Source organism: Gobio gobio (genome assembly GCF_949357685.1).
Source record: "Gobio gobio genome assembly, chromosome: 25".
In the NCBI taxonomy this organism is placed as follows: domain Eukaryota; kingdom Metazoa; phylum Chordata; class Actinopteri; order Cypriniformes; family Gobionidae; genus Gobio; species Gobio gobio.
The window spans coordinates 27,891,168-27,915,157 of NC_137121.1; the positions used below are offsets into that span (position 1 = coordinate 27,891,168).

The 23,990-nt window shown below is 38.2% G+C and overlaps 2 protein-coding genes across 5 annotated transcripts in view; both read right to left on the bottom strand.

Moving 5' to 3' along the window:
* The window catches only part of mob2a (MOB kinase activator 2a), a 76,480-nt gene extending 69,711 nt beyond the window's left edge, over positions 1-6,769 (bottom strand). The window contains exon 1 of the mRNA XM_079809861.1: positions 6,277-6,769. Within this exon, the coding sequence (XP_079665987.1) occupies positions 6,277-6,293 (17 nt within the window). The 5' untranslated portion in view covers positions 6,294-6,769. The remainder of the gene's footprint in view (positions 1-6,276) is intronic.
* A 13,997-nt stretch (positions 6,770-20,766) lies between these two features.
* dusp8a (dual specificity phosphatase 8a) overlaps positions 20,767-23,990 on the bottom strand; it is a 67,342-nt gene continuing 64,118 nt past the window's right edge. For all 4 annotated transcript variants that reach the window (XM_079809863.1, XM_079809862.1, XM_079809864.1 and 1 more), the window contains one exon: positions 20,767-23,946. In XM_079809863.1, coding sequence (XP_079665989.1) covers positions 22,881-23,946 — 1,066 coding nt within the window. In that variant the 3' untranslated portion in view covers positions 20,767-22,880. The remainder of the gene's footprint in view (positions 23,947-23,990) is intronic.

The window sequence follows — 23,990 nt, forward strand, 5'->3', positions numbered from 1 at the left end:
GGCGTTCCGTTTCCGAGAATATCTGCACAGACTATACCAATCACAACTGACTGGGTCATCGGACCAATCACCGCAGATTAGCGTCACGTAAAGGCGGGGTTTTGAAAAGTGAATCACTAAAGGAATCATTTGAGAATCGCTGTCAAAACAGGTCAAAATAAATGCATATTCTAAGAAAACTAAAGTCTTTTTTGTCATTGCATGCATGCAAAACTGTTGTTGGGGACTTCTAAAACAATATTTGGAACATTTTAAATGCCATAATAGGTGCTCTTTAACTCTGTATCATGCTTGAAGAAACATTTGGTCTCTGTTTGCACTTTGAATATTGAGATAGTACTTTGATTATGGTTGCACTTATTGTTTGCACTTAATGTCTATGAATAATTTGTGGAAAGGAGTTCAGTTAGGAGGTCAAAAGTTGTTGAAACTCATAAATCATGTGCCGGTCTTAAGAGACAATCATACAGGAAAGAAGCCAGTCAGTTGAGTTTGTGGCAAAACCTTTTACAGTGCTTGAGTAACGTCTTTTACTCATATGATAATCATGGGCGTCGGAAGCCAAAAAAATGTGGGTGGAACCTTTTTACTGGAAATTTTTCTGGAGTAGATGCCATTTACATTAAAGTGACACTTCACAGCTGGAAAGATGAATGTGTATTTAAACTGGGTCATTTATGTAGTAGAAATGTGAAATTATTTTAGAAGTTGGTGCCTTCTAGACTGAGAAAAGGCACATTTTGAGGGAGTGTCTGAGAACGTTGATGTCGTGCGCTAGTTTGAGATGACATACGTCACGACCAAACGTTAGCGTTTGGTTATGGCAGATCCAGAGTGGCTCTGGGCAGATCCAATAGTTTTAAACTTCAACAGAGTACCCGCCTTCAAGGAAGTTAACGCTTGTCAATGGAGAGTGGCCAGACTCTCTGTTCAAATGAAATGTATGAGAGTCTGGTAGGACCAGGCTATTGCCCCGCACCACTCCGTTATCAATGCCCGGGCGGCCGTGCGCATTTATATTCTGTGAGTGAGATCCCAAAACATGCGGAACTAGCTCCTTCTATTGGCTGTAGTCTCTAGCCTCTGGCCAAAAAAGCCTCAGATGACGCAAAATGACAATATTTGCGTCATCGGAGGCTTTTTTCCAGACATAAAATACATAAATCTCTCATCTCAGGGGGAAATGAGGGGGGAAGCACGCTCATTCGAATATACTACCGGGTTTCTACTGATACACAAAGCTTAATGCTAATCACTGAAGTAACCCTTTAAGTACAAATATACCGCCTTGTTTACTTAACGTCTGGTTTGGCCAGGCAAAATTACGGAAATCACTGAATCATTAAGAGCGGCAATAGTGTAGGGGTAAGACGCATGGCAGAAAGCTTTGACGCAAATCGACCCAAGGTTCGAATCCGCCTTTTGCCGAACTCGCTCTACTCCCTTTTCCCATCACATATCAGATCGTAAAGGCATTTATTTTCAATAAAAATGAAGAAAATATTAGAAAAGTGGAAATAAAGCGTCTAACGTGTTTAATAATAAGTGTTTATCGGTTAATGGTAGGTAAACAGACGTGCTGAATTAGAGACGATAAAAGTGAGTGGATCCAATATTATTGGTTGTAAAAAGTGGGTGACTTAGAATGTGACCCTTAGAATTCATACAATCTTATTCGTATGTTTTCATATAATCTTCTTATGCCCCACTGGTTAGGGTTACAGATGGGGTTTGAAGTGGACCTGACCTGTATAATTTCTTGCAGAATATTCTGTTGAGGGAGTTACAAATGCTTGCTCATGTTATCTTTATTGATTGAATTCACTTGCAAGTTGGAATAAACACAATTAAACCCATTCTTCGCAGGGCAGAAGCCAAAATGTCACTTATGCAAGACATCAAAACAGGAAAGGATTTGGCCTACCAGCCTGCAACGACTAGCGTGACGCTTTATGTGGTCAGAACAGACAAAAACAGCAGCAGCAGGTCAAGAGAGGGTGCTTATGTAATGACACAGGAATGTGAATGTATGGTCACTGTCTTTGGACCTGTTAAACCAGCTATATGAGGGCATAAACCCATAGGAATGCCTCACAATGCCTGACCTTCTGTCTATAACCAGCGGCTGAAGCCACATGTGACCTCTCACTGACAGACAACAGAGATGTTCTTAAAATGACACGTTTCATCTGGCATGTGCTTATTCATGGCTTCATCAAAGTCAAATATATATATACACACAAATTATAGCCCTTACTTATGCACTTGGGATGTCTGCACAGTCATAAAAGTCTCTGTGGTAATATAATTCATTGTTATTGAGAGTTGCCATTTGATCAAACTAACATGAGCAATTGAAAGTTCAGCATTATGCAAATGAGAGGTGACATAATGCAGTGACAACCAATGGGAGTGCAGATAGGAGTTTACATGGTTCAAGACACTTAGATTCTGACTTTGCTCAGAAGATGGTTAAAACATGTATTATATATTATAAAATAAAAACATGCTATAGAATTACATTTTGTCTGTTACATATTGGTGATTTTTCTAAAAATGGAAATAAATATTAAAAAAGGCACAGTGTACTTTTCAAGGAAAAAAAATATCAAATTAATTAAATGTATGCCTAATGAGATAAATTACACTGGGCATAAATTGCACATAAATCTCTGGACATCATTCATCAGTCCATTACACAGCAAAATAAATTATCAAATACAAATATAGCAAATAATTATCCCTTCATGGGTAGGGGTGGGACAAAATATGGATAGGGAAATATATTCCTTCTCCGTGTGATAAGAGAATCAATATGCTGGCGCCAAATATCGCTATTTTAATGAATAAAATAAGGCGCTAAATAGATTTCCCTACTCCCAGCGTTGCTACTTCATGGCTCCTCGAGGTGGCGCTCAACACATGAATGAGGGAAACGTGAACTTAAGTTAATTAGCGCAAGATGTCATAGCCATTTTGGGACATTGGGGGTGTAGAGACAAATTAGGAACCCCCTTTAGGACCCCAAGCAATCCCCCAAACCCCAAAATACTCTCTTTAGAGCATGATTACAATTCCTACCAAATCATATTATGATAAATGCTGTTTCAACTACGTTATAACGACCATTTATGTCTGTATTAGTTAGCTTTAGCATAGCATACAGATAAGCCATTAGCCTGATAGCTTAGTTTATACACACATTTGCACATACCCTACATATATTCTCAATCATCTTTAAAGGAACACTCCACTGTTTTTGAAAATAGGCACATTTTCCAACTCCCCTAGAGTTAAACAGTTGAGTTTTACTGTTTTCGAATCCATTCAGCCGATCCCCGGGTCTGGCGGTAGCACTTTTAGCATAGCTTAGCATAGATCATTGAATCTGATTAGACTGTTAGCATCTCGCTCAAAAAAAATTACCAAAGAGTTTCGATATTTTTCCTATTTAAAACTTGACTCTTCTGTAGTTACATCATGTACTAAGACTGACAGAAAATGAAAAGTTGTAATTTTCTAGGCCGATATGGCTAGGAACTATACTCTTTCCTGCGTAATAAACATGGAATCATGATATCACGCAGCGCCTGAAAATAGGCTAACTTCCGTCAACATAACCAACGTGACAACCTGCTTGCACAGAGAGCATGCTGAGGACTATTTTCAGGTGGTTTCGGGGTTATTTATGGTCTGTTTGAAGTACCTTGTTGATGTTTTTACACTTTTAATGTTTTAATGTTCGATGGTTGAAGGGTGAGTAGAATAACATCATCTCATTGTACCCAGTAGGGCTGGGCGATATATCGCATGACATTGTTAGGCGCATCTCGTCAGTAAAGCCGGTTCCTTGATTAGTAGTAAATCGCCATCACCTGCTTTCAGATAGAGCGGCATTTACTACACAGAGCCGTAGTTCACTGACAAGCTGAGCCATATCGCATTAATTATCACGGACGTATCAATACCAGTTTTCACTCAAGTTTCACTCAAACACACTTTTGAAAAAAGAAGTGGGGAGTGTGTCAAGGGCGCAGGTTGATGTTTTAAGGTGCTGTACTGTTTCTTCTAAAATTTTACCATCAATTGCTTCGAAATCAGTCATAGTAACTTTCTGAGGCTGTGGTCTGATCTGATTCACCTCAGAGCAACTCAAGGATGTGCTGATCGCATTTCTGATATTATTGATTTTCTCTGAGAAGAAGAAAGCAAACTCACTACATTTGCTGTCTGAGAGCATTTCACTGGGAATGTGACTCGGGGGGGTTTGTTAGTCTCTCTACAGTAGCAAAAAGAGCGCGCGTGTTGTTTATGTTTCTGTTTATAATATTTGAAAAGAAGGTCTGTCTAGCTTTGCCTAGTTCCACATTGAAAGCACGAAGACTTTCTTTATAGATCTTATAATGGACTACAAGTTTTGTCTTTCGCCACATGCGTTCCGATTTCCTGCATTGTCTTTTCATGAATTGCACTGCTGTTGAGTTTCTCCAGGGTGCTTTTTGTTTGCCACTCTTTTTCCTGGCTTTTACAGGAGCAATATCATCAATTACACCCTTAACTTTTGAGTTAAAAGAGTCAAGGAGAAGATCAACAGAGTCTGCAGATATGCTTGGTGTTAGAGATATAGCCTTCATAAACAGCACACTAGTGTTCTCATTTAAGCATCTCTTTTTGATAGAGACAGATCTAGTTTCAATGGCAGGAGAGATTTATATATCAAAGAAAATACAGAAATGATCAGACAGTGCCACATCCTTAATAACTATCGATGAAATATTTAGACCCTTACTGATAAGTAAATCTAGAGTGTGTCCACGATCATGTGTGGGTCCGTGAACATGTTGTGTCAAATCAAAAGTGTTAAGAACAGTCATGAGATCTTTTGTTGTACTGGATTCAGCATTGTCAATGTGAATGTTAAAATCCCCAGCAAGGTAACTTTCAATGTGACCGGCACTAAGTTTGTGTCGGCACTAAGTTTGTGTAGTTGCAGGGAAAGTTTCAGGCTTGCAGCCGACAAATTGTGTTGTGGATTCACCTGTGTGATTAGCCATGGTTCTGTGTGTTGTAAAGGGCTGTGATAGTAAGTAGAAGGTGTAAACTACCACCATGTTTCACAGAATACCAACGAATAATTGCGCCGCTGCAGCCATGGTACGGCCGCGAAGATCCGCGACTATTATGCAGGAATGAGAAAGTAGTTCCTAACCATATAGGTGTAGAAAATCGCAACTTTTCATTTTCAGTTTGTCTTAGCACACGATGTTACTGTAGAAGAGACAAGTTTTAAATAGGAAAAATATTGAAAGTGTCTTTGGTCATTTTTTGAATGAGATGCTAATGGACTGTTTAGAATCAATGATGTATGCTAAGCTATGCTAAAAGTGCTACCGCCAGATACAAAGATCGGCTGAATGGATTCAAAAACGGTAAAACTCAACTATTTAACTCTAGGGGACTTGTAAAATGAGCCTATTTTTTTAAAAAAGTGGAGTGTTCCTTTAATTGACGTGTTAATGCACATTAAAAGGTTCCAAACCTGTACAACTTTCTTTCTTCTACAGATCATAAAATAATATATGGACCACCCTGCTTTGCATTGGACCCCCCTGACCATTCAAAACTCTTGAGACATTTTTCAATAGGCCCTGGCTTTTTTTATGTTCCACAAAAGAAAGATAGTCATGCAGGTTTGGAACAACATGAGGTGAGTAAATAATTCCAGGATTTTCATTTTTGGGTGAACTGTCTTTTTAAGATAAACCAACCAACCATACTTTACATTGTCAAAACCACAAGGTAAAGATGTTAAGTGACTAACGGAAACGTAACATTGTAAAGTACACCTCATGCAGTCAAGTTCATGTAAAACTAATCTAATTTTAGATATCCATCCAACCATTGCCAACTACCTGAGAACAAAAACTCACGGCCGAAAACTGAATAAAATTCATGCATAAATCAAAAAGTAATACATCAGTGACAAATAAGTCTTCTGTTTGCTTCTTAACCTAAAATAACCCGGCAGGTCAGGTCAGGGTAGCTACATTTGGCAGGATGTCATGAAGGAAACCACATAAGTAGAACAAAATGCCATGTTCTGTTTAAAGTTAAAGACAATTTTAATGTCCTTGACGCCTGTAAGAATACAGTTCAATAGGCAGTTTATATTCCACTAAACCTCAGCATTCAAAATTTGTGATCTAACATAAAACTTTACAGCATAATTAATGTCAAAACATGATAATTTATAAATGACCAATATATTGAACTCACCCCATCAACCAGTCCATTCTGCTGGCAGCTGATCCTCGCCAGCTTTGCTGTGACTTTCACCGGCTGTCTCAAATTATATCCAGGACTAGATTTATGGAGTGATGCCTAAATGTATAACAGTTCTGGACATAGAGCTGGTCCTCACTGACTTTGAATGGTGTTACTGAAGAGTCAGGATATGAACTCCGCAGCTGGTGTTATCAGGGGTTGTCATCAGTGTTGTGGATGCCGGTGGTCCGTGGCTTGATGTCAGTCAGACAGGCAAGTACACTGAGAGAATAATGCTTCAGTCCCGCTGCTGCTTGATTTCAGGAATCCGGAAGTAAACACGACTGTGTCTCAAAACCCAGCGAGATGTCTATTTGCACTCAAGCACGCAACACGCATAATGTTTTTTCCAAAAATATTGTCTAGCCAGGCAGCTTGCTAGTTTTTGAGCCACAGCCACTGTTTCCCCCCCACAGTCGCTTCCGTGCCTGACCTCATAGCTGTCAGAAATAAACCTGCAGGTGACACACACACATCCACATTTAAAAATGTTTAGACCTACGTCTCTTTCTTCGAATTTATTATTATTATTATTATTATTATTATTATTATTATTATTATTATTATTATTATTATTATTATTATTATCATCTGTTTCTTCGTTAGGCTATTATTATTATTTCATAATTTCTAGCCTAAGTTTCAGAAATTCATTCTTGCTTTTTTAAGTCTGTTCACTTAATATTTAACCTATACTTTATATTCCATAACAATGTTTGTTGTGTCTTTATTTAGCTTTTTATCAATAAAAAACATTTTATTTTGAATTTCACTCAAAATTGTTGACGCTCATGTCAATGAATAAAGAACAATCTCTCAACCTACCAACAGATGGCGCTGTAGATGTGCTTTTGTGATTGCAAACTGTATGGCATATTTTCCACTATTCTAACCCTTTCTATATGTGTGATAAAACAAAAAAAAATGTAATATAGTGAATTGGTTTTACATTGTGGGTGGAAATGAATAGGCTTGGACTTGGTGCTGGTAGCCCAATGCACAGGACAATGGTGACACCAGGATAAAAATATTCATGATTCTGAAGCTGAAAATACAGCTGAAAAAATTCTGAAAATTGTACCACTTTTTACTGATAAAATAAGATATTTGCAATGATCAGGACCCAAAAATATTACCCCATTGCATTATTATACATTATATGCAACATTATATAGTAGTTTAATGTACTGACACTCTCACAGTAAGTTTCATTTTGGGTGAACTATACATATAATACATATTGTCACTATCCACGATACATATTTTTGCATTTTTGTATTGCAATATATTGTGACACGATCACCCCTATTATCAATTAGTGCAGGGAAAAAATTGTATCATGATTAATCGCATCCAAAATAAAAGTTTGTGTTTACATAATGTGTGTGTAGTGTACTGTGTATAATTATTATGTATATATAAATACACACACATGCATGTATATATTTAAGAAAATTATGTTATATTTTTTATTTTAAAAGTATATTCATATATAAGATAAATTATATATACGCAAATATTTCTGCACAGAGACTCAGGTTCAAAATCAGCGCAAGAAGTCAGCGCCATATTCAGACATTGGCGGCTATTATTTACTTGTCCATTATTTAAAGTGTACAGTGTTTGTTAAATGTGCAAAACATACTTTTAAATACGTTTGCTTTGCATTTTTTACGTTTTATACAGTATGAAGGTCTCATAACGCAAGGTAACTTGTAGCGTTAGCACTTCCTCAAACAAGCATTCAAATAATTATACTTTTCCAATGGGTTGTAGTGGTTATTTTCAGGCATTTGGAAGTATATATTATGGCTTTTTTATTTTTTATTAATTGACACTAAATTGACTCAACCCATATTCAGGCATTGGCGGCTTTACTTTTCTTCAGTGGAAGAGAGTGAAGGCGCGTCGTCCATATTTATGGTCATGGACTATTTTAAAGGAACACAGTGAATTTTGGGACTTTATCTTATTCACCGTATCCCCCAGAGTTAAATAAGTCCATACATACCATTCTCATCTCTGTGTGTGCCATAACTCTGTCTGACGCACCCACCACTAGCCTAGCTTAGCACAAAGACTGGAGGTAAATGGCTCCAGCTAGCCTACTGCTCAATAAGTGACAACATAACGCCAACATTTTCCTATTTACATGTTGTGATGTGTATAGTTACATCGTCTACTAAGACTGACGGAAAATGAAAAGTTGCGATTTTCTAGACCGATATGATTATGAACTATACTCTCATTCCTGCGTAGTAATCATGGAAATGTACTGCCGTCCCATGGTTGAAGCAGGCGCAATGATATTACGCAGCACCTGAAAATAGGCTAACTTCCGTCAACATAACCAACGTGACAACCTGCTTGCACAGAGAGCGTGATGGCGACTATTTTCAGGCGCTGCGTAATATGTAATAATGTAACTATACACATCACAACATGTAAATAGGACAATGTTGGCGTTATTTTTTCACTTATTGAGCATTAGGCTAGATGGAGCCATTTACCTCCAGTCTTTGTGCTAAGCTAGGCTAGCGGTGGGTGCGTCAGACAGAGTTATGGCACGCACGGAGAGGAGAAGGGTATGTATGGACTTAACTAACTCTGGGGAATACGGTGAATAAGCTAAAGTTCCAAAAAACAATGTCTTTCTTCACTACCTTTCCTGGCCTTCAAAGTGTTAATTAAATTGCTGTCTATGGAGGGGTCAGAGAGCTCTCGGATTTCATCAAAAATATCTTCATTTGTGTTCTGAAGATGAAGGTCTTACGGATTTGAAATGACACAAGGGTGAGTGATTAACCCTTTAAGCAAACGTTTTATTTTATTTTTATGGCTCCTGACTAGATTTTCGACAAATGTCGACTTACATTTCAGTCTGTTCCTCACAAAGACTTGAAAGTGGCCTCTTTGTGATGCTTGCTAGCCCCAGTTCTCATTCACTTGGAAAACGGAAGCCTGTTGAACATCTCTTTGGGTTTGAAATGCTCGAGGATGAGTAAAAGATGACAGAACTATCTCTTTAAGGGTATGACCAGGTCTTGCATGAAATCTTAGCACAAGGCTGATTCACTTCGGACATTTTCATACTGTACAAATCAATACCCATATCTCTGATTCCAGACACGCCGTCTCCTGTCTTTCCCTGAGGGATGTGCTCGGCGCCTGAGGACTCAGCCCTACCTGTGATTCAAGTGCACAGCTGTCCCACCTGACAATTATAAACGGTGTCTCCTTACTTTGGCATCATTGAAATCTCAGGAGAGCAGAGATGATGTATGTGGAAGGAGGTGGACTGAATAATACATGACCCCTGCTTGTCCTCCTTGATGACAAATAAACCAGGAACAACAACATCACCAACCACCAATAGATGGCAGCACCATACAAAGGTAAAAAAAAAAAACTGTGGTGAAAAGTTGATTTAAGAAGTACACAGCTTGCATAACACATAAAATATAATAATAGTAAATGTTCTGTGAAAGGAGGTGCTTAGCCTCTAGAAAAGAGAAGTCAGCTTCATTAGTGAAAACAACAATAATCTTTACAGTGTAGTTACCTCAAATTATATATGAGCTATTCATTTTCTTTCATTTAGTTTACTTTATTTACAACCATGTGACCAATATTTTGAATATGAATATTTTATATATTAAAATATAATTTAAATCTGATTTGCAAAATGTTCTTTAGTTGTTGATAAACTTATATTTAACATAACGGAAAAATATTTTAAGATAAAACATTTTAAGGAATGTTCAATTTATTTGTAAATTAGAAGCAACATTTTTTTACAACAATTATAATATTAAAAATAATTCAAATGTTCTATTATTAAATTTTTAGATACAGTCAATAAGGTCAAGACCCCCATTTTTTTTTGGTGATTTTTTTGTTATATATATATACACATATATTTAAGTATATGTGTATATACTTTTTTTTGTCTCTGAACTGAAATGTGCGATGCCTCTAATTTGTACAAAAACAAACCAAAAAATAATGGACACCAAAGTGTACAGTGTTTGTTAATTGTGCAAAACGTACTTTTAAATAAGTTTGCTTTGCATTTTTTACGTTTCATACAGTATGAAGGTCTCATAACGCAAAGTAACTTGTAGCGTTAGCACTTCCTCAAACAAGCATTCAAATAATTATACTTTTCCATCGGGTTGTAGTTGTTATTTTCAGGCTTTTGGAAGTATGACATTTTATTATTATGTTTTTAATTGACATTGCAGCCACACTAACAAACTGCAGCAATGTCATACAGTGCACGAATACATAATTTTGTGGCACCAAACGTTTATTAAATGTATTATGGTAAGTCTCTGTGGTTTTTCTTTTGTAGTAAAGAAACATTTGCACATGCTTTTTGATTTACGGTCATTTGAGGACACAGGCAAATGGGGCAAGAAATCCCACGGAAAGTTACCTACCGACTCCAGCAAAATTGAAGAGAATTGTTGCTATGATGTAACAGTTTTATAAGTTGCCATATATAAACTCCGGGATCCGAGAGCGCTCTGGCACACAACATGGCTGCATCTGGGAACAATCAGCTTCATTGGAACTTGTCACTCTCGTATCCAATAGCTTACAATAACACAATTTTCTTGCACTCAGACTAAATCCTACGAAATGTTAAGTAGGCAGACTCAAATATAGTTTATTAAATTATAACATAATTCGTTATTATCCTATAATGTATTTTACAAACCAGTAATATTTGAACCAGGTTTTGAAGAGCCTTTTAAAACCTGGTCATGGACCCATTAACCATCAAGTGTAGCGTCAGTTCTGGCAGGTCACGTTAGTCAAGCTCGCATCAGCTGATCACGTCTACCTATAGGAATACGACGTCTATCACAGCATACGCTCCTTCAGTACTATCAGCAGCTATCGCGTTCTCCAGAGCTCTTTTACCCTCCTCCATCCCCAGCTCCTCCTCTCGTCCAGTCAGGATTTGGTATTCTGATTCCCCTTGAATCAAACTAAATTCCTGAATTATTTTGTACATTTAAATATTGACATTAATCATATTTGCTATACATTATGTTGGTTCTGTTCTGTTTACCCTAAGGGGGGTTATCGCTGCTCGTCCTGCTCTTATCCATCTGCATGGATGCACAGGGAGTTATTGCCCAGAACAGAACCATACCGCCAATCCAAACTCTATGCTAACTGTCAATCAATCATCTTTGACGATAGTGGTCCTGACAGAAATATTATACAGAATCTGCTCATTGTACATACACTATTGGGAATAAACACCTTTCATCTAGATATGTAGTGTAGGGAGGGATGAGTGAAAGTATAAATAATTGTTCTGATGAAAAAAGCAAGAAAAATAAAATATTTGGAGCAAAATAATACGTAAAATGTATTCGTTTTTATGAATATCTCACTTTATAATAACTATTAAAGTAATATATAAATAATATGCATTCTTATTGTAATGTCATTTCTAATAACATTCAGAAAATTATCACATTGTAAAATGTTTTTCAAATCTTTAATTAATGTTAGCTGATACACAACTGTTACTAGCAGTTGTAGCTGTTACTTTACACATTTAAAAAAAAATGAGTGCTGTCAGATATATGTACAACGTAATAATAATCAGTTATATATAATATGTATGCATTATAAAATATTTAATAACATTTTTTATATGGCTATTTTATGTAACTATATATATATATATATATATATATATATATATATATATATATATATATATATATATATATATATATATATATATATATATATATATATATATATATATATATATATATATTTTATTGTACTATTATATTATTAAACTCTGTAAACCTTAAAGCTCAAAATAATTAGTTGGTTTGAGTAGGGTAAACTTAAATTATACAAATTAGTTCAATCAAATCCACTTTTATGAGTATTTACAACTTTTTTTCTTTTGAGTTCACAAAACGGACACGTTTTAAGTAATCTGAATTGTTTCATTGTTTTGAATTTTATCAACTTGTTTCTTTTCATTTAGAGAAACTGGGCTGGATTGCTCTTTCCCAGCATGCTTTGCCATGACACTCGAAAGGGAGAGTAAATGCTAAAATTAAGTGTTAAGGGTTTTTTTGTGTGTGCAAGATTAATTTTAAGTGGGAGATTTAGTAGTCTTTAGTGTTTATCTAATTTAGAAAAGTTTCTGTTATGTGGGGTTTTTGTGGGACTTACCATGGCGGTGACTAATGCATGAGCATGAGAACAGATATGTTAAATGTTTTATATTCCTCGAGTCTGCAATTGCTATGCTAATGCTATCAAAGCATTGTGTTACCATTTAGCAAGTTAGCATTTACTGAATTAACTAGCCCAGTTTCGACTACTAAAAATATTTAAGTTGAAACATGATAATTATAAATTAACCCTTAAACTCATACCTCAGGTCTTTAGTGACCCGGGACGTCTTTTACTACCCTCCTCCTCATTTATTTTTTTAATTTAGACATCAACCTTCTTAGTATTGCTCAATCAATTCATTATAAACAATATAACAAGAAAAAAAAGAAAAAAGAAAACCTGTTTTCCGTGTATTTAAAAAAAAAATTGTATAGGGTCACTAACGACCCAAGATGCGTAACAGTAAGTATATTTTTTAAATCTTTGATGACTGAATAAGTGCAATTCATCTTTATTCCACAAGGTGGCAATGTTTGATACACAATGATGAAGTGACGTTTCACTCATAGTTCCCGCAGGCAGAAAACAAAAGAATGGGAAAAATCATCAGCAAAACTTGAAATGGCTCCTCGATTTACAGCAGAACAAGAACTGAACGCAATCAGATATTAGTGTCACTGTCACTTGATGGTGGATCTGCAGAAGAAGCTGTCAGCGATCAAAATATTGATTTTGAAGATGTTGAAAATTACAGTTTTGAGGATATGTTTGAGATGGTGAATATGAGGCAGATGCTGAATTTACTGGGAAATGAGCTCTGACGAGGACAGTGATGATGGTATAAAACATCTCAAACTGAACCCTTCCAAGCTCCAAAAGGAAACAAAATATACTTTATTGTATTCTTCTGCAATTGTTACTGTAATATCAGCTTTCCTGTAGCTCAAACAGTAGAGCATGGTGCTAGCAACGCCAAGGTCATGGGTTCAATTCCCAGGGAAAGCAAGAACTGACTAAAATGTAAAAAATGTGTACCTTGAATGCAATGTAAGTCGCTTTGGATAAAAGCGTCTGCCAAATGCGTAAATGTAAATGTAAATATCAGGAGAGTTTTATATTATCACAACAGGTAGAGATCCATCCATGTTAGATATAGATCCGGGTCGCTAAAGACCCAGTGATTGGCGAAACATTCATGCATTTAAGTGTTAAATGTATGAATTAGCTTACTCAAATATTTCAAGTAAGTACAAAATAAAAGTCGGCCCGTTCGGCTTACTTAAACGTAAAATTTGGATGTAACTGATTAACTCAACATTCTTGAGGTTTGCCAACTTATTCAGGATTGATTCAGTTTTGCTATATTTCTCTTTGTACATATTTAGAAGCAACAAGGATGGAATCTGGTCACAGCCACAGCATGTTAAACGTGAATGCCTGAGCTTTGACTGTGATGTGAGAGAGGAAGACAGGAGAGTCTTTTGTGCGGACTGCATGTCATCATGCGGTCATCGTCAGCTGGGCTTCCGTAATCATTATCTCTTCAGAACACGCAGTCCAAACACACTGCCTCACTTGACTTACTCAACAAACATCTGAATATGTCACACGGGTGCATGTATGAATCACCCACATCATAGCCCTTATTTTGTTTGCACAAAGTAAAATTTGTTCTAATAACAAATTACTAAGAGCAAAGGCTGCAGACAAACCCACAAAGTTACTCATTCACTACGCTCATATTCAAAAACACGACAAGGACTGAAAGAAAAATCCCCAAGCTGAGCGAGAACAGAATGGTATTTTCGAGTGGGAAGCGGGGAATTTTTCATCCTTTTCCCACAGGATTTAGTGTTCCTGGTCATACGGAGGGCCTTTCTTAACACTTGGTTTCACCTTGACCCCACAGCTTGCAAGTGTATGGACTCTGCACTGTTAAAGGCCAAGAACAATAACCGTTCAGAAAACTATATTAGCATCCACACCATATCGTTCTGTTTACTTGTGCTGCATTTATGTCGTCTGCCATTTTAAAAGCTCTTTAATTGATTCTGTTTGGTTGTCAATGTTTTTATCGTCCGTCAACTGGAAAAAATCATTCTGAAAGTGATTCCATCGATATCAGTTCTCTCTGCCGTTATCGTTATACTTGTAGTGTGGTAATCTATATCATTATAGTTATCTTCCTTGATGTGAATGGGCCTTTAGTGTGATGGGAGTTTTTTTGCCACCTCTACCACCTTCTCCTCTTTCACAGGGGGCAGACGATAAAGACGGGTCTTTATTGAGGAGAACAATAGCGAGGAGTTACACCAGAAGAAACCTCCAAAGTATGTGCAGTATATGCAGAGCTGCAACAAAGGTCAGGTATGCAAATCCCACTAAGGAGTACACACTGTCTTAGATCAGTGTTTCTCATTTGGTTTGCTTCAACACACTGGACGTCACAGAAGCTGCCACAATCATTACAAACAAACACTTTGCTATCATTTAGCATTTAGCATGTTTTTTCCCCTTGCACCCCCAACCTTATTTGAACATATTTGCTAGCCATTTTTGGAAAACACTGTTTTAGGTTATATGAATTAGTGCATACAAAAATTATTAGGCTTGTTTAAAAAAATAACCAACAAGGGTTCAATTCCAGGTTCCATACTACAAGAATATCCTGTAAGCTTCAGACCTGAAAACTTCCTTGTTAGTCCAAAAACAGCTTTTATTGTAACCGTGCCCAGAAAGACCGCCTCTGCAGATGAAAATCAACACCTACTTTATCATTGCAACTTTGGCCCCGCCCACTGACGTGTTAGTGAGATGACGAGGAGAGAAGAGCAATACAGGATGGACTACAAATAACATTACCTTCCAAAGGAACTTAAAGATGCACTATGAAAAAAATGTTTAGTAAAATATCCAAAAACCACTAGGCCAGTGTTATATATTTTGTTCAGTTGAGTACTTACAATATCCCAAATGTTTCCAACTATTGGTAATTCGTGAGAAATTGCTATTTTAACCAAGGGACCGGGACGTGTGAGGGAGTCGCCTGTCGATGGCGTCAGATCTGCGTTCCCCTCGGTTTCCGGTTACTCTCACTGCAGTGTGAACAAGTGTCATAGCAGCCGCAGAGCAAACGCACAGAGTAACACCATAACATCATTTTCAACACCCTCAGATGTGTCTAATATGATAAACAGAGCTGCGTTACCTCATACTCATGACCGGAAAAGCGGAAGTGGCGCCTGTGACTGTGGCATAATAAAAGTCCCGCCGCTCTTCTTATTAACAATCGCTCCAGCGGCCTTGCTCAGCTCCACAACACTCAGTCTTGCTCTGCTTCATACTACAGTAACGTTAATAATCGCATCCATGAACATGATTTCTGCCCGAGTTCTATCCTGACTCTTTTCCACCGGCTGTGAGCTGAAGACCACATGTCCCAAGATTCTGCGCTCAAACGTGGCATCATCAAACTACGCCTTTGTTTTGAAAAGGCGACCTCTAGCGGACGGAAAAGTTACATAGTGCAGCTTTAATGCTAGGAATGTGATAATTTTATTTATTTTCAACAATGTGAATGGCTCAATTGAGCATTATTTATTTGTATTCAATCACATATCTGTGCTCGGCTACAATGCTCATCACTGCAACCTTTCATGCCATATATTTAAATATAATGCTATAATCAACACTTTTCACGATTAGTTAACCTAAAACATGTAATACTTAGCTATTTCATATACAACCCCAAATCAGAAAAAGTTGGGACAGTATGGAAAACGCAAATAAAAAAAAAAGAAGGGATTTCTAAGTTTACTTTGACTTTTATTTCATTGCAGACAATATGAACAAAAAATATTTCATGTTTTGTCTGGTCAACTTCATGTCATTTGTAAATATGCATCCTTTCCTGTCATTCAGACCTGCAACACATTTAAAAAAAAGTTGGGACAGTAAAGCATTTACCACTTTGTAATGTTGCCATTCCTTTTCACAACACTTAAAAGACGTTTAGGGACTGAAGACACCAAGTGATGAAGTGTTTCAGGTGTAATTTTGTCCCATTCTTCCTGCAAACAAGTCTTAAGGTGGGCAACAGTACGAGGTCTTCGTTGTCGCATTTTGAAGTCACACATTCTCTATTGGAGACAGGTCGGGACTGCAGGCAGGCCAGTCAAGTACCCGTACCCTCTTCCTCCGCAGCCATGACTTTGTAATGTGTGCAGAATGTGGTTTTGTATTGTCTTGTTGAAATATGCATGGACGTCCCTGGAAAAGATGTCTTCTTGAAGGCAGCATATTATGCTCCAAAATCTCTATGTACTTTTCAGCATTAATGGTGCCTTCACAGAAGTGCAAGTTACCTTTGCCAAGGGCACTGACACAACCCCATACAATGACAGACCCTGGCTTTTGTACTTGTTGCTGGTAACAGTCTGGATGATCCTTTTCTTCTTTGGCACACGGCGTCCATTCCTCCCAAAAAATACCTCAAATACTGATTCATCTGACCACAGTACATGTTTCCACTGTGTGATGGTCCATCCCAGATGCCTCCGAGCCCAGAGAAGTCGACGGCGCTTCTGGACACTGTTAACATAGAGCTTCCTTTTGGCACAGTACAGTTTTAACTGGCATTTGTGGATGTAACTACGTATTAGGGCTGCAACGACGCGTCAACGTCGTCGATGACGTCGACTACGAAAATACGTCGACGTGCGTGAAATGCGTCGACGCGTCGGCGGCACATTATTTACGTTCTAGAATGGAACTGAAGATCTAGAATAATGGCAGCTTCTGCTCCCGGGCATAGTGAAAATGATCATTTATCATATAAAGCCAGACCACGACATTCAAAAGTGTGGGAGTACTTTAAACAGAAGCCGAAAAAAAACTGTGCTTTGTTCGCTCTGTAACGCCGGTTTCACACTGCGCGCGGTGGCAGAGCAGGAGCTGTGCGCGTGGAGAGCGCGTGATTAAAGTAACATTAAAGTTAAGATATGCCTCTAGCTTTAATCATTTAAATGTGTCTTTTGAAGTTTGGGCAAAAACTTCTGGCAGCTTTAGTCGTTGTTTATGCACATGTATCTTCAAAATAGATGACTAGTTATACTATATTAAAACTATGCTGAAAGCTCCAGTATGTGAACCTTTTTCAGATAAATACAAGTGCATTTTTGTTTACTATTAACACAAATCAATAAGTAAATCATACTCAACTACTATAGTAAACTTTTCCTACTTAGGCCTACTCTGTATACATTTTATGATGAATAGTATCATTATATATTATGTTTAAAAAGCTTCTTGTGTTCATATATTTCATTATAAAATGGCATACTATGTACACTACCCTTCCTGAAATACAATTAATATTGTCATCATTCATTGATTTCATGTTAAAATAATATACAAATTCACTACCCTCTTTGAAATACAATAATCAGTAAAAAAGAATCATAAGATTAATCCAGAAAAATAATCGTTAGATTAGTCGACTAATCGAAAAAATAATCGTTAGATTAGCCGACAGAAAAAATAATCGTTAGTTGCAGCTCTACTACGTATTGTGGTACTTGACAAAGGTTTGCCAAAGTAGTCCTGAGCCCATGTGGTGATATCGCTTATAGATGAATGACGATTCTTGATGCAGTGCCGCTTGAGGGATCGGAGATCACGGTTGTTCAGCTTAGGCTTGCGCCCTTGTCCTTTACGCACTGAAATTCCTCCAGATTCCTTGAATCTTTTAATTATGTTATGCACCGTTGAATGTGAAATATCCAAATCTCTTCCTATCTTTCTTTGAGGAACATTGTTTTTAAACATTTCAATAGTTTTCTCACGTATTTGTTGGCAAACTGGCGATCCTCGGCCCATCTTTGCTCCTAAAGGATTAGACCTTTCTTGGATGCTGCTTTTGTACCAAATCATAATTACAATCACCTGTTGACATCACCTGTTTCAAATCACATCATTATTTAACCATTTTACCTCATTACTAGCCCTAAATTGCTCCTGTCCCAACTTTTTTTGAAATGTGTTGCAGGTCTGAATGACAGGAAAGGATGCATATTTACAAATGACATGAAGTTGACCAGACAAAACATGAAATATTTTGTGTTCATATTATCTGCAATGAAATACAAGTCAAAGTAAATTTAGAAATCACTTCTTTTTTTCGTTTTCCATACTGTCCCAACTTTTTCTGATTTGGGGTTGGACATATATCATATACATAGGCTATATCATGGGCCCTATCATACACCCGGCACAATGTGACGCCAGGCAAGTGTTTTTTGGTAGTGTCAGCTTGATGCAGTTATCATTTTCACGTCCTGCACCACGTTGTTTAAATAGCAAATGCATTTGCACCCATCTGTTCACCCATGGGCATGCTGGTCTGAAAACGAGGTGTGTTCAGGTGCATTGTTGGTGCGTTACTATTTTAAGGAACTGAAAACGACTGCGCCATTGACCAACCAAAACCTGCTCTAAAGTCATAAAAAAAATTATAAAAATATTTAAAGAGCACGTTAGTAATATGCGCCTATAGGCGGGACCACAACTCGTATACACTGCTTATTACACACACTTGGACGCGCAGCAGCACACAAACATTTTGGAGGTGGGAGGTGAGACTCTGATTGGTTTATTGCAGGTTAAGCCTAAAACACACCCATGACTTATTAAGAGACTAGGTACAACCCTTTTGGACCATGCACCGGGCGAGCCGACCATTTTTCCTGTCGTTAAACTAGCAAAGGTGGATTCGGACATGCCCTAAGTGCACTTGCGCCGTGCGCTTTAGACCATGTGCTCAGATCGTTAAATCTCATATGTGTTTCATATATCATATGTCAGCCAATCACAGCAGTGGGTGTTTACACTGAAGTTTTTGATGTAAAAATCATACTAACATTATAAGTGCACCCCAGGAAACTTTATAAAACAATACAGTTCATGACCCCTTTACATTAATATGTGTTCTAGATTATTATATTAAAGGGATAGTTCACCCAAAAATGAAAATGATCCCATAATTTACTCGAGCCATCCTAGGTGTTTATGACTAGTTATATTAAAAAATATCCTAGCTCTTCCAAGCTTTATAATGGAGAGTGAAGAGAGTTTTTAAAGCCCAAAAAAGCACATTCATCCATCATAATAGTAATCCATACGTTCTTCGGTGAACGATGCGTTTTTGTAAGAAAAATATTGACATCTTTATAAACTGTAATCACTGGCTTCCGGTAATGGCCATATATATATATATATATATAGTTATCAACGCTGCCTCACGTAAAATAGCTTCACTACAGAATCGCTACATTATATTTCTCAGGTGAAAACATCGCTGGTTTTGAAGTAATTAAACTCACAGCTTTGTCTCATGCTTCAAATAAATGCTATAGTTAATTTATTCAAATAAATGTAATCTTACACACTACTTTTCTCTGTCTGATATTAAGCGGGCAGAATGATAGACCTAACGAGCCATAACTGATGAAAATAAACATAATTTTTATCCTTTCAGTCAAATATTGTGGTGCAAACATCAATAACATCTTTAAGTTGTCAATGCAGGCAAATTACCATGGTATAATTGTGATATTCCACGGCTAGCTGTGCATTAAATTATTTGAATGCACTTCATGTGCGTTGAATGCACAGCTATTCTCTGCTATTATATGGCTATTATCCGTTCTAGAAGTTATCTAAAAGCCTTGAAGAGACCTAAACTACCTTCATGAAATAAAACATAAAACCTACCTCCTGAAACCTGAAATATCCATGCTGTTCTAATATGCAGTTCTTCAATTTATGCTGCATATTTACTTAATTTCTTTCACAGCTTTATTTCCATGCTGTGAGAATCAATGGACTTGCAGATGATCTCCAGTTGAAACGCTGTCCATAATTTTTTTACTCCAATTCAAGAAATCTGTTGGGAATCTCTGATCTTGCACATTTATGCCAATACAAAAATCAAAGGAAAAGAAATCACGAAACTTTTTCATATTTTGTAATGTTTGTATTTTGTTTCATCATCACAAAATGGGTACATGGGGAGGAACAAGCCTTTTCCAAAGAACCTGAGGTATTTTGCGTCAAGCAGCCTAAGGTATCAAGATTTTTTCTTTAAAAAATTCCCTATCTCAATTAGTTTTGTTGATACGATGCTATTCACACAACATATAATAATAATAGTAATAATAATAATAATAATAATAATAATAATAATTAGTTGCCAACTATTTAACAATTTCAGCAAAAAAGGACAGCCTGCATCTTTTTATTACATGTTTTAAATAATGATAACAATGTCTTTAAAAATATAGTACAGGGAAGGAAAAGGAAATACAGGTAATGTCTCACACAAGGAAAACAATTACAGCAGCACAAAATACAAGATTTGCCATACAGAAAAGCTAACTGAAAAAATACAGACATAAATAAATCGCTGAACTATCTCCCATGGAGAGGGCAATCCCATTCACATTTGCACACACACACCCTTTCTGTGTTATATGTCAACTTTGGAGCGTTCTAGAGATTCTGAGAGAAATGGAGAGGATAAAGGGAGTGAAGGAGAGAAAGTGTAGGAAAGAAATCGGTGCACAAGAGAGAGAGAGAAAGCTCAGAGCCCAGAATTGTAATTGAGTCATCAAAAGCTCCCCTGAGAAGAAAGCAAGCAGAATGTATTGTCACAATAGTGCAGATTCTGTTCTTATCAGTGACTGGTTTTACATATAAAGTTTATGATCCAATAGAAACTAGTTGATCCACCGACCATCAGTCATCTAGTTGTGTACTTTTTCCATATGGCTGCGCAGTCGTGGGTTAAAAGGTTAGGGGCTCATCTCCTCTCCAAGACGCCAGTCTATATGAGCATCTGGCAAAGGGTCATTCACAACATCCATCCATACATCCTCCCGCAAACAGACCCAAACAAACAATAAATAATATCATAAATATGCAGAACAAATGGGGGACGCAGAAAAAACCCCTTTAGAGTCCCTGTCATTTTTTTCCCTTCATTTTGTCTTGTGTGCTTGTTAATACAAAAATCTAATTCTTGAAAATCAAAAATGAGTTGCTACTCATTTTTTTACGATGCTGGGGTATCATACATATTCTTCTAGATCACTCTAGATTATTCATGCTGGATTAAAGTCTTTAATAATTCAAGCCAGCAGGCTGGAGAGACAAATGAAAGCCATACCAAATGCTTTAGTTTGTGACACACACCGCAGGACATCAATGGTTACACATGATTTTTTTTTTTTGTAAAGCATCGTTGGTACCCTTTTAATGAGAACATCCAAAAACGTCCCACTTAAAGCAAAAGAAAGTGCATTTTAACATCAGATAATTCCTGGTAATAACCGCACTCTCTTATAAACCAAAAGGAGGACAAGAAGTGAAAACATATTGCTTGTAGTTGCGTATCGGTCTTGCGAGTGTACTTTTGTGAATATCACTGAAAAAGAAAGATCAACACTGAAAAAAGAGGAAAAATAAAAACTCCACAATCTTTATATTATTTCTCATTACCAGAATGAACCAGTAGAATAAATTAAAAATGTAACTAAGAAAAACGACGTCCATTGAAATCACCGCGTATAGTTCATATGCTATTTGTTTGTAAGGAAAACAGCAGCCTTGAAGCATGCTCGGTGAGAGGAACGTGGGTTGCACAACAGTTCGAGCATCACCACTCGGGCACAGGAGGGGAAGAACAAGACCCTGAAATCTGGGTAACAAAAGAGTGACAGAACATTATGGGAAAATGCCCACAATGCGTTTCCTTCATGACATGCCTGGTTCCTCCTCCAGGATTCCATGAATGCTAGGATACAGGACCAGGGTGGAGAAGAGCACTGCACAAAGAGGCCTTCATTCAGCCAGTAAAAGCATGTACCACTAAGGCTTAGTCTATGCTGACTCCTTGTGCTGTGGCGGTGTAACTTCACTGAGTCCAGGGCGGCTTAATAAAAGAAACAAGTGTGAGCATAACAGCCATGCTTGATTCTCAATACGCCAAAACACTGGTAAAGCTTTTATGAGGAAACTGGGGAGGGGTCTGTTTCTAGAGTGAGGAAACGAGGGATTCTGCAACTGGAGTCTCAGCTCATTGTCATTTGGGGATGGCTATGGCTTAAAAACAGTAGAAAGACAAAAGCAAAGTCAATCTGCGTCCGGTTCCACTGGCTTAAAAAAAACAATTAAGAGTCACATTTCTGAGAACCAGTCATTATCGACAAGTCTATGAGCTAATATGAATGTTCCACACAACAGCCTCTCCAGACCCACTCTTAGTCATCCTTGCTCATAAGTGGCGCCTGTCCGCTGCCTGTGTGTAAAAGTCCTCAGGGGCGGTGCAGGTGATGTCAGGATACTTCAATGATTTCCATGCTCCCAGAGAAGCTGGATTGCTTGCTGATCTTTCCCAGGTCTTCCCTCGAACGTGTCTCTGATATCCCCTCTTCGAACTCCATCTGACAGCTGCGCCGTTTGAACTGCTTATCGGCAGCACTGGAAGTGGGAGCATCCTCGTGCCAACTGCCCCTCGAGTCCCGCGGTTCCCCCACCTTCTCCCGCAGACGCACGGCCTCACACGGCCCAGGGAGACTGCTACAGCCTAGCGCAGGAAAGTGTACTGCCCCTCCACCTCCATTACTGTTCATTGACTCTGAACTGTAGAACCAAGGGGCTTCGCCTGTTGGCGTAACAGGGGTTGTGGCCTGAACGGTGTCTCTATGCTTGGTCCACATGGGCCCGGTGCCCACAGTGGGAAGGCTGAGCAGCAGGGAGGGCTTCAGATTGTCATCAAGACTGGGACTTTTGTGTGCAGGGAGTGAGCGTCCGAAGTTGAGGCTGTGCGAGTGCACAGGAGAACTTCCAGCACTGCTACCATTGTGCTTGCTTTTCCTCCGCGACCGAGGTCGGGAGCTGCTCTCAGGCAAGGGGCCTGGAGATTCAGCTAAACCGGGGCTGACAGAAACAGGTGAGTACTGGCATACACCATTGGCTTCTCCGGCCTCTGGGCTATCCAGCTTGCAGAGTTTGGGGACATCTTCGGTGTGCAGAGGCGCGAGGCGAGGACAGTGGTTGGGCTCGTAGACCGATTTGATGTCAAGTGAGAAAGAGCGCTTGAGCCGGTTGGTGTCCAGGATGCGCTCTGCCGACAGATTCAAGCCATTAAAGCCCTGCTGGAGGGAGGTCGGAGAAGGTAGCTTAGCGTCCAATTCCGTGCTGTTTTTCTCAGCCTCCAGACGGCCCTTTTCAGGATCACTGGAAGATTCTCCTCTAGGTTCTGACAGCTCCTTCAACTGCTCCAACTTCTCCTGACCTGAAGACAGAGCTTTTAGCAACCTCAGACCTTTCTCAAACTCCAGCAGCTGTCCCAGGAAGTTGAAGTTGGGTGATATTGAAGGTCTGCGGTCCTTCACGAACCTGGAAACACAAGAAGAGTAAGAATGAGTACCCTAGGGACAAAT